At 37.6% G+C, this 12,086-nt stretch overlaps 1 protein-coding gene and 1 long non-coding RNA gene across 2 annotated transcripts in view; one reads left to right on the forward strand and one right to left on the reverse strand.

Annotated features, from left to right (window-relative positions):
• LOC103146442 (chloride channel protein 1-like) overlaps positions 1–12,086 on the forward strand; it is a 32,479-nt gene that overhangs the window by 8,451 nt on the left and 11,942 nt on the right. Inside the window, exons 12-17 of the mRNA XM_007564372.2 lie at positions 3,786–3,941; positions 6,680–6,749; positions 8,053–8,163; positions 8,929–9,142; positions 9,880–10,013; positions 10,238–10,329. Of these exons, the coding sequence (XP_007564434.2) occupies positions 3,786–3,941; positions 6,680–6,749; positions 8,053–8,163; positions 8,929–9,142; positions 9,880–10,013; positions 10,238–10,329 (777 nt within the window). The remainder of the gene's footprint in view (positions 1–3,785; positions 3,942–6,679; positions 6,750–8,052; positions 8,164–8,928; positions 9,143–9,879; positions 10,014–10,237; positions 10,330–12,086) is intronic.
• Positions 629–12,086, reverse strand: part of LOC107837617 (uncharacterized) — a 16,461-nt gene continuing 5,003 nt past the window's right edge. Inside the window, exons 3-4 of the long non-coding RNA XR_001663655.1 lie at positions 1,410–3,386; positions 629–1,234 (exon numbers count right to left, since the gene is read on the reverse strand). This is a non-coding gene — a long non-coding RNA (uncharacterized LOC107837617). The remainder of the gene's footprint in view (positions 1,235–1,409; positions 3,387–12,086) is intronic.

Below are 12,086 nucleotides of genomic sequence, written 5' to 3' on the forward strand. Positions count from 1 at the left end.
AAAAACATATAAGATCTTGTTTTATTTCCCTTGTGCTTCTTAGTAATACACTAATTTGTGATGGTTTATCAAATAAAACTGAAGTTTGTAGTGGTGACAAGATAGAAAAAAAGTTAAAGGGATGTTAATAGTGAGCAAAAATCTGCGTTATGTACTCATTAGAATACTAATCCAAAAGTTAAATTGGAAAACTCTGAGAAGCATGTCTGAACACCTAAACATGTAAAATAAACCATAAATTAAAATTGTGAAGCTAAATGTATTAGCAGCTCTGAGCCAAAATTAAGCCTCATCACGAGGTCCACAGATGCTCAGAATAGACCACTTAATGATCAATATATAATTAATTATATACTGTACATACACACTAGTGTACCAGTGTGTATATATATAGTAACATATATAGTAACTTATGCCGCTTTCGTCAAAGCAAAATTTGATTTTTTGGACCCAACTGTCTCCTTCTCATTGGGATGATTGACAAAGTTGTGTCTCCATAGTGTTCCATAAAGAAGTATACAGACAATATATAGAAAAAATAAAACCCCAAAATAATCACTAAAGTAAAGAGAATCTCGTAATAAAAATAAAAAGCACAAGCAATACAAACCAAAAAACAACAATAACAAAAGTTGTTCCCATATATTTTTGAGAAAACACAAAATTTCTGTCTCCTTCACGTTATCTTCTTTGCAGCAAACTTCCCCAACCGGAGAAGTTTGGTCTTTTAGAAGACTGGGGAAATCATTCCCTCGGACAGTGGTCTGGACAGCACTCTCTTCATGGGTCCAGACTTCTAGAGCCGCCTTCATCAAAGTAAAACTTGATTTTCTGAACCCAACTGTCTCCTTCTCACTGATAAGATTGGCACAATCATTCCCTCGGACAGTGATCTGGACAGGCTACAAACTTCCCCAGCCTGGGAAGCTTGCTTGTCAGTCGAGGAAGGCTCCCGAAGAACTTCCCCAGTCGGGGAAGGTTCATAAAGAAAGGCATCAAAAACATCATACACAGAGAAGCAAACTTCCCCAGCCAGGGAAGGCGTTTATTCTTTATATGCCTGTGGTTTCTTTGCTAGCTGTTTGGACATTTTCTGCTCTATTACTCAGCTCGTAGCGGGTTCTGGTTTTGGTTCTAATAGTTCATGTTGTGAAAACAAAAAAACAAACTTACAGAGTTGTTTGGGTCCTCCAGATCCGAGCACCTTTACCGTCATACATAATGAACCGATGGTCTGCGGAAAAGAATTAGCACTTCCCTCAGTTAACATTCAAACTACTTTGATAGTTGTTTGTAAAACAAAACAAAACAAAAAAAAGAATAAAATTAAATAAATACTTCGGTTGTTGGAAATGAAACTAACAGACTGGTTCCGACAGGAAGGTAGCATACTAGCATAGTTAGCTTACCTGACTTTCCACCATGTTTTCCTCTTCATGGCAGACCTCTCTTCTACCCCTCAGCAGGTTTTCACCTCAGCTTCAATTAAAAAAGGTGCTTAATTTCTCAAAATGGCCTTATATTGTTTTACCTTAAATTTAAGGGGGAGTTTTTATCATTAAAAAGCTTCATGTGCAGCTTCTTCGGGCCATTTTCTCCTACAAGTGGCGCCAATCAGAATACTCCAGGCTGCACCTGCAGCTGTCCAGATGGTGCGTTTGCAGCTTCAGGACATTTGAGCACCACTCTGCCACACATCGTTTCCCAGTCAAAAACAGCCCAACATACAGTGGACATTTTTAATTAAAAAATAAAACGCAGCTGCATAAAATAAAACTGGTTGAAGCGAAGCTGCAATCCTAAATAACAAGCAGCATCGCAGCAGTTTTACAAATGTTCATAAAAAATGTTTTATTATCATCAATATTTCTTCTTCTTTTACATTTTTTTTTTTTTTACAAATATTAATGTTGTGCAACTGAAAAGGAGCTGAAAATTCACAGTTAGAAGCCTGACCTGGACAGAGAGAGCTGTAACAAGGCAACAGTGGACAGATAGGGACGAAAAAGCCAGGACACACACACACACACACACACACACATGCAGGCGCACACCCACACACACCCGCATATGCACACGCACACACATCAAATAAACTGGATTGGAATTGAACTTGTATTTCACCTGCACCTGCACCTGTAGCTAACCCCTCACATCACACAAGCTCCCAAACACAACAAAAAGCAATTTGAGGCATAATAAAAACAAATTCAGTATAGAGGATATAAAGGCCCTAAATCAAACTACCCTAGTTGATTCCTTGCTGAAGCCGTGAGCAGATGTTTCACTGCCCAACAGGTCATAGGTTGTACGTTCACACATACTGTCCGACACAAGATGCTAAACATCTTATATAATTTTGCAGGATGTTAAACATAACATTTTGAACATCTAATGGTCAACATATGTTGATGATGTTCTTATGTTGTTGTATGAGAGAATTTCATAATTGACATCCTAAACAGTATAAAGAATGAACTGTTGACAAAAAAATTACCGATTGTTGACTTATTTCCCTTTTAGTATAGTTAATTCAGAAGTAATTACTTCACATTTATATAATTACAATAATAAACTTTTACTGTGTAAAAGAAAACTTACGACAGTTGGTTTGTGTTGTATAACAAAAAAAAAAAAACATGATAAAAATGAATTAAATTAAGTTTAATTGATAAATAACAGATTGTTTGATCATGCAAAATAGATTTTGGATTTCAAATTCAAGTAAGCTGCTTTATTTTGGGGTTTTTGTTAGGGTGGGACATTTTTGACCCGTAGGACAAGGCGAGTAAACAGAATGTTAAGATCGTATGAGGGTTAAATAAACAGGAAAAATGATACCTGAAATTAAGTCGATTATAGAAAATATAGCTGCACAATGGATCATCTAACCTTTACTTTTACTTATCTATCATTATATTTCTTGTTTTCGTGAATAAAATCCTTACTGTCCAAGGAGAGTAGTGTAAAGTTACAGAAGCAACAACACAAGAGGAAAGTGAATGCTAAGAAGTAGGATTAGACCCAAAATGTCAAAACGTGAAATTAAAGACAATTTAGACTTTTTTGTTGACGTTCAAGATTCATCTTACATCTTCCATGGTGGGCATCAATTTAACCCCGACACAAGCAGGAAGTGCAAAAGTGGAAAATCAAAATGACACTGGCGTTGCTATTTTCCCTGCAGAGGCATTATGCAGATGCAGCACTATGGTTTTCTGGCTCAGAGCAAATTCAGAGACATCTATGCAAATGTGGAGCAAAATGGTTGAAGTGAATTAGTCATTCATGAGTCATCCAAAGGGAATGATTCATTTGGACACGGCCACCCATACCAGTCTACGTCCCGCTTGATGAATGACTTCCTGCATGTTTATTATATCCGACTTCTTTTCACTTTTATCTAATCTAAAATCTTTTATTTCTCATCCTCCTTTTGTTAAGCTTCACTCTGTCTCAAACTGTTTTCCTTTTTCTTTCTCTCATCGAGTCCAAAGAGTATTTCTTCTTTTTATCTTAATTTCTTCTTCTGTCTCTTTCCTCTGCTTCACTCTTCTTGATAATTTTCTTGTCCCACACTTTAATTTTTTTTTTACCTCTTTGTGCATTCAGTTTTTCTGTTTCCTCTTGTTTGCCTCATGTCTTTTAGACTTTTAACCATTTTTGTATTCCATTTTTCCCACTGACTGATGGCTTTCTGTTCTCAATCCTCTTCCGTCCCCTTTCCATCGTTCTGCTTTGTCTTTCTTCCCCTCTGTTTCTCACCTTTCCTCCCACGTCTCCAGCTAATGCCCAGGGAGTGCATCAACTCTTTGTTTGATAACTTTACATGGACGAAGATTTCGGGATCTCCCTCTCCGGCTGTTCTGGGCCGGTCTGCTGCGTGGCTGCACCCTGACGTTAGCGTCTTTATCATCCTGCTGCTCTTCTTCATCATGAAGGTACGTGCCTGTCTCCTGGGAAATTGTGTGTGTGTGTGTGTGTGTTTGAGTGTGGTATTTGCTGCGTTAGATATTTAGGTGTTTTATTGTTTGGTGTCTGGACACAAATTTCTGCTTGCGTTGCATCTACCTCCTTGGATGTGACTGAGATTGTTTGTGCGTGGCCCCGGTGCCACCTGACGTCAGCATTTTCGTCATCCTCCTCTTCGTCAGGGACAATTGTTGCAGGGTCACTTGTGTTGTGTCTGTGATTGGGACATCTGTGTATGTGTGTGTGTTCTAGTGTGAGTTTGCCTCCACATTTTATTCTTGTCCAAGGTCAGCAATGCTGGCAAGCTTCCAGCACCTCTTGCTGTTTTATGATTTCTTAGAAACTTGTACACACACGCACACACTTCCTGTGTGATGACGATTCTAATAAGCAAAGCAATTTACTCTTTGTAACCTGAACAAGGAGCTTAGATGACAGTGAGACATGAAGGGCAGAATTTATTTTCCCTGAGGTGTATCCTGGGTCTTTCCGAAATGCGCCTCAGGGATGTGATCCCAACCTGAAAAGAGCAATCCACTGTTTTTTCTTTTTGGTTAAGAGCCTTTGCCTCATATTTAAGTCATTACCTGACATATTGTTTTATTTTAACTGTCGTCTTGATCCCCTTGGTTGAAATTTTCCTTAGCAGAATGTGTATAACGTCACCCATCTGATGACTCAGATTCAGATTTAACATCATCATTTCTCTCTCTTTGTGTTTGATACCAAAGTCTGAGCAGAAATCTCCAGATGTCTCCAGCCTCAGGTACCTCTAAGACATTTCTGAGCCCACTATTAGACTTGATATTTCTACAGTGAGGTTTCCTTAATGATTAACATGTGTGAAACAGGTATGGAAAGCATCCCTGCCAAATCTTAATTGTATCCCATGAATCTCATCTTCCATTTAAGTTGTTGAAATTATTAAAACTGATTCAACTGGAGTGCCTATCTGACTAGGATTAGTGGACTATTGACAGCATTTTTAGAAATCACCTCTTCAAAAAAACACAAATTATCTTGAGAAAATCATTTGCAAGTACAATGTGATATGTGATATGACAACTTGGTGCCATGTAAGTGCCAAAAAACTGTTTTTTCTTTCTACATTTAGGGTTACAGCAAACTAATGCTCTTCCTTTCGTAGTGTATTGTCCACAGTGGCAATCTGTGTGCTACAGTTTCCACTTTAGTTTCTAAAGATACGTCTGATCATCCCTGGCATAAAGTGATTAGTTAATGTTAAAACTAGAATGTATAATCTCTGTATTCAATTCAATACATTGATAATTCTGCTCATAATTTCATTGTGGTGATGGATAAACTTGTGCAGATACACAGCAGCTGCAGCCAGTCCGATCTAAGTTTTGCTGTAAATTTCATTGTAAAGAATGAAAAATACTTTGATCAGTTTAGTTAGATCAATAGCCTGTATGTTTATGCAATGAGGCCAATCAAATCTGGACATCCCTGGTTTAAACCTCCACACCGTCTTTCTTTTTTGGTGTCCTGTATTTTATTTTACTTTGAAACACACTTGGACTTCTGCACTAATTTCATAGCATGTTGCTAGTACCATCTGTCAAAGGATTTGTGACACCGACGAAAGAGTGTGTGCCGACTGACATGTCTTTTTGTGTGTGAAACTGCTTTTGTGAGTTGTGTGTCTTTCTGCCTGATTGATTTTGGCTGTTGAGATTAAAAGAGAGGAAAAAAACTGAGCACACTCTTCTCTGTCATCAGCAGAGGAGCTGCCCTGTGAGAGACGTGCTAATGAGTTTTTATTTTCTTCCATAGTAATTTAGTTCTCAAACACTGATGTGAGATGACGCATGGAATAGTATTCTGGACTGGTGAAATGGTAATGTTATGTTTCCAAAAACTCTTTTCGAATGAGGGCGGCGGTGTGCAGCAGGTGTTTTGGAGGGGTTCTGGTAAACCACAGATGTTTTCAGGTAAATGCCAAAAAACAAACAAAAAAAAATCCACCACTAAGGTTGTTATTATCTCTGATGGGGACGAGAACAAAGCATATTATTATAAATGCAGATTTGAAATTACATTCAAATTAAGAAAGTGTTGTTTTGAAAATAATGCAATTGACATTTGAAAGCAAAGTTTAGCACAAGTCCAGAGGAGTTTGTTCATTCTTCATGCCTCCTTTCACACTTCCACTGGTAAGCAGCCCACACTGAGCTGGCAAGGCTGCAGCAGCGGCATCTGTAGCTTCTCTGGGGCAGATGTTCATTAAGTGCCATGCTCAAGCATACCCAGGGATGATTGAATCTCCTCCCCGACCTTACATACAAAACAGCACAAACGCCATCACTGGAACTCATCAAGCTGTGGCTGAATAGGAAGATTTTTTTCCCCCAACTCAAATGGGGAAAAAAAAAAGTTAATAAGAAGCTCAAATTGTGTGGTACTATACACTCTTGTTGCTATGCGACGTGACACCTTGGCTGCAGTCTGAATGTAAGGTGGGTAACATAATGAGAGTAAAAGAGCAGTTATTAAACGAAAATATAATACATTTTTCTTGTTTCATAATGTCTCAAAATTAGTTGTTCAGCTTGTCAAAACCTTGTATGAATGCTGCACTACATATACAAACAACTTATTCAAATTTGTGTTCAATCATTTTAAGATGTGCTTCAAACTCTTTTATTGGCAGATTTTCAGTATTGCATCTCTTTCTGACATGCAGTTCTGGATGTCTGCAGTGGCCACCACCATGCCCATTCCATCTGGGGCCTTCATGCCCGTCTTCATACTCGGTGAGAAAGAAACAACAAGTGATTATTATTGGGTGGAAATTATTTTTTTCATTCCTCAACCATCAATCCATTTTCTACACAGTGACTATCTCCAGCTGCCTATAGGGGAGAGGCTGGGTCAACTCTGGTCAGCTTCCCAGCTCATGAAAAGGCAACACAGAGACAGACATAGCAAATAACTGTTCATAAATTACTATTTTTGATGCCATCAGCTGAAGGAGTAATCATTTAAGTTGTAAACATCAACTATCACTCATTATTATGATTATGATGGTTGAAAATACTTTTGTGCTTTTGCTAGATGAACTAAATAATCCGCTCGGCCAACAATACAGTTTTCCAATTCTTGCACATGAAAACAGGCCAGGTGCTTTTTGTATAATTAAAACCTGCAACCAATGTCAATAAATGTGGTTCCAAATGTGTTAGATGTTATTAGTTATTTGTGACATTAAACTGATACATTTTCATCCCGCTGTGTTCCAAAATATTAACAGTTTTTAATTTTCACTAATTAAAAGCAGATTTTAAATTTCAAAAGCTGGATTCTCTCCATTGTACTGACTTGAACATCATATTCACCAGATTCCTACAATTGAAAAGATGGTTCAGTGTGCAAAGCACTTCTGAAGGAGAACTAAAGGCAGAACAACTTCATGCTCTTCCTTGTTGTTTTATGCATCCTTAAATCTAGCTCAGTACCTCTTTAAAATATGCAGATGGATGCCCTATTTGCTCCCTTCACATTAAAATTGGACCCAAATTTCAAATAGATCAAAAGCTGTTTTTAAAGATTGCCTCCGGGCAGAAATACATTATTTGGTCAGAGAGCCTCAAGTGAAGAACTTTGAAGTGATAATTTCTAAGCGCTGCCTCTACATTAAACTTACTGCACTGTCTCACTGTATTACTGGAACCTGATGTGGATGTGTGACCTAGTTGAAGAAATTTTATTTGTCCTCTCTCATGCTTCTTCTGCCAACTGTTTTTTTTTTTAAGTAAAAATGAGCAAACACTTTGAATCTAATTACACTTCTGTGTGTGTAAGGGAAAAGTTTTATGTGTGTGTGTTGGCCCTGTAATGGACTGGTACCCTCTCCTGGGTTTACCCTGGCTTTTACCCAGTGACCACTGGAGATGAGCTCCAGCCTCCCAGTTCAACAACACTGAACACAATTAAGTGCACATAGGAAGTAGATGAATGTATAATTCACAGACATACTGTAGAAACGCTCTAGATGTTTCATATTTGAGTGTCTACTGTTGAATATGTATTCACTTTCACCATATGCTCCTTTTTTAGGAGCTGCATTTGGGAGGCTGGTTGGGGAAGTCATGGCAACCCTGTTTCCTCATGGGATTGTGTTTGATAGCATTCTGTACCGCATCATTCCAGGGGGTTACGCAGTCATCGGTTAGTATGTAGTTTCTTTTCTCATCTATTCTTGCTCTGTTTTGTGTTAGTGCTTTTTGTCATGGGTTAGGGTTTTTAAGTTTTGCTACCAAACTGTCCGTTTCCGATGTCGTCATGCAGTGTCTCTCTATGGATTTCTTTTTCACTGCATCCTGCCAACTTCATGCATCCAATGATTTGAAAAAGTGTCAAGTATATCTTTCTTGTCAACTTCTCTTCCACTTCTTGTCAAACTTGCTGGTCCTCCAGTCGTCACTTGCTGTCAAGTCGTCTTCCTGCCCTTCTGCCCACCTAATCCTCCTCACCTCCCCCAACTTTCACCGTTTGTTGTCTCTCTCCCCCTTTGTTCCCTTCATCCTTTCTTTTAGAACCTCTGGTTGCTTTGCTTTGACAGTTAAATGTCACAGTAGGTTTGCTCTGCAGTGCTCACCTCAGCAGCTGACTCAGAAATGTGGCCTCCCTTCATTCTCTATCCTGTTGCCCTGCAAAGGCCATCTCTCCTCTTTGTTCATTGATCTCTCCAACCAGTCTTCTTCTGATCTCATTTTTCCATCTCCATGCTGTGTTTGTGAAAATCATTATTTTTATACAGCCACCACTACCTTAATATCTTTATTGCTCTGTGTCCTGACTTGTTTAAGTCCCCTAGTTTACTTGTAGTTATATCTTCTGTTTTAATTTTGTGTCGCTGGTCGTCTTTCCATTACTGTTCCTTTGCTCTGTGTCCCATACTTCTGTCATTTTTCCACCCTATGTCTCTGACAGGTGCAGCAGCATTGACCGGAGCTGTGACTCATACCGTGTCTACGGCCGTTATCTGTTTTGAGCTGACAGGACAAATCTCCCACATACTCCCCATGATGGTGGCTGTAATCCTAGCCAACATGGTGGCCCAGGGCCTGCAACCTTCCCTGTATGACTCTATCATCCAGGTCAAGAAGCTACCGTACCTGCCAGAGCTTGGCTTTGGACACATGAGGTTTGTGTTATTTGCATAGAGATTTAACTAAAACTTCTACCATGGTGTTATATATTCTCAAATATGTGTTTGAAAGACTAGAAAATGTGTTTGGTAAATTAGTTTAACTTTTCTTTTATAAACAGGGATAACTTCTTGTAATTTGCTAATTATAAATATAAGGAAATGAGCACCACATCTGGGGATCCCCAAAGGTCTGTTCTTGGGCCAGTTTTATTTTATCTTTACGTTCTCTCTGTCTTCAATTATGGAGTTATACAACACGCTTTACTAAACGTGTGCTGATGACAAGCAGTTTTCAAATCAAGACAAAAGTCAATGAGTAAGTTTGTCCATAGCATAAACAAGCACACAGTTTTAAAATCTTGTTAATGGTCATTGAGACTCTGAAAGGTACTGGGCTTAAATACATTTCAGGATTGTTTGCCAGGTGAGAACTAAGTTCAAAAGATCCCAAACCTCAACAAGGGGAGGCAGTATTTAGTTTATTTGCTCCATAAATCTGGAACCAACACCCTGAAAATCTGAGATGTGCAAAAACTGTTTGACTAAAAGCATCATAACATAACAACTTCTTAATAATGGCAGACAATTATTATTATCAGTTAACTTTCATCATGTCTTAGCAATATATGAGTTTTAAATTTCTGTTTATTTTCTTTCCATGTAATGCTTAAGTTGACTTCTTTAAATGTATTTCTAATCTTGAATGTATTTTTTTTTTTTTACCTCTGCAGCCAATACAACATCTTTGTAGAGGACATTATGGTTAGAAAGGTGAAGTTCATATCATCCCAGTCGACATACAGAGAAGTCAAACACCTGTTGGACTCCTTCTCACTGAAAACTATCCCTTTGGTTGACTCTAAAGGTATGCTTATTATATATTTAAACTAGGCGTCTTAAATTGAACTGAAGCAAAACATAAAGTGAGGTACAGTTAAAATAAATTCTAATGCAGAGGAAAATCTTCTAACGTATCATAAATGAGTTTGTGTAAGGTTACATTTGCCAGCCTCAAAATCCTAAGGCACTTAAGTTAATTTTTTTTATTTGTTGCAGTCCAAGTAATTCTTATTTTTGTTGTTTATTTAGATTCTATGATCCTCTTGGGCAGCGTTGACCGGGTGGAGCTTCTAGCGCTCTGTGATTGGTGGTTGTCCCCAGAAAGAAGACTTCTGATGGAGGTAAATTACATGTAACCGGGTCATTTATTTAGATTTTTTAGACTATTTTTCATTGTTGCTGCATTAATGTGTAAGATTGCAAGTTTTACTGTTCACAACTTTGGATAATGGCCCACATAATCTGGGAAAATCCCAATATGCTTTTCATGTGACGTTTCACAAAGCCCATCATGATGTGTGTAGTGCCCTTCAGATTACATTAAATTGGATGGGAAATGTTTGCTCCATAAAACAGATATGTAATAGGTTGCATAAAACATGTGCTGAAGCATAATTGCAAATGCAGTAATTGGTCTAATGACTGGTCTACATTGCAGAAGAGGTTATGTTTAATTTAAATCATGACTGTCAGTAATTGAAACTATTTGTCTGTTTCATCTACTTAGCCGAGGCTGTTTTTGTAAGGTAATGTAATTTTATTATCAGTTTTTGTCTCTGTCCATTGAGTGACAGAGACACAAAGCAATTGTTAAAATGAAACAGAAGTAGATGGTTAGAAAATGTTTATGTTTAGGTTATATTTGCTCTGTTTTTATCTCTAATATTTTTGGTGTGACAACATTAATGGCTTTACCAACAGTGGATAATCCAGGTGGATTTTATGAAAGTTTTGTAACCATGTGTTGATATAAAAAAAATATTTTAGTTGAGTTTATTGGAGAGGTTCAATCAAGGAAAGTTCATCTCAGGAAACAAAATAAAACATTCAATTATTGGTTTTGCATAGAAATAGAATATCACTTCAAAACCTTAATACATAATTATTGGCATTTTGAAAATATTTTTGCGTATTGTGCAGTAATTTTACTTGTTTAAGCCCAAACTTGTTCATACATCTACCAGATTTAGATGCTAATTATTTTCATTTAAGCAAGAAGTTTGTTTCTGATGGAATTTTATTATTTTTTTTGTATAAAAATGTTTCTTATTGCAGTTATAACTTTACCTGTGCATGTTTTGCTACCAGACTTTGCCTTCCACTTTTTTATCAATGTGCTTATGTAACGGTTGGCAACAGGAAGTCAATCACACCGGAATCAGGATTCAGGATAGTTTTATTCCTGTTCAAAACAAGAACATTTTAAACAGCAGCTCCTGGGCTCCGGATTCTCCACAAACACCCTCTCCCCAGCGCAGCTTGGCGCGGACTGACACAGAAATGCATTAAACAAAACCAAAATTCTCTGATGTTCACTAATAAAATAAATCTACAGTCATACAAAACAATTAAAACAAAACCTAAACAGAAATAATCTGCCCTATAATTACAATCTTCCACCATAACATAGAAATATACTAAATAGATTAATTTCACATCCAAATAACATTTGAAACACACATACCTGTTCAAAACAAGAACATTTTAAACAGCAGCTCCTGGGCTCCGGATTCTCCACAAACACCCTAACCAACCAAAAGAAAAAAATAAATAAAAAAAACTAACCACGTTGATACAAAAAACTTGATGGGTGTCACCAATGTGGGAGACAAATGCCCAGCATAGTGCTGCGCTAAACATGAACGGTTAAACAACAATATATATAACATGTGAGTTTACAACATATTTTTTTAGAACGTTTTCAATATTTTAATACACAAATGAAAGACAACTCTGTACACTTACCTCTCCCCAGCGCAGCTTGGCGCGAACTGAGGAGGGCAGCGGGAACACACAGGATATAACGCAAAAACAGGAAGTAAGAAAATAAAAGCTTCCCCACCAAAATAAAATACAATTAAAAAACAAAGAAAAACAA

Source organism: Poecilia formosa, unplaced genomic scaffold (assembly GCF_000485575.1).
Source record: "Poecilia formosa unplaced genomic scaffold, Poecilia_formosa-5.1.2 Scaffold158, whole genome shotgun sequence".
Classification (NCBI taxonomy): domain Eukaryota; kingdom Metazoa; phylum Chordata; class Actinopteri; order Cyprinodontiformes; family Poeciliidae; genus Poecilia; species Poecilia formosa.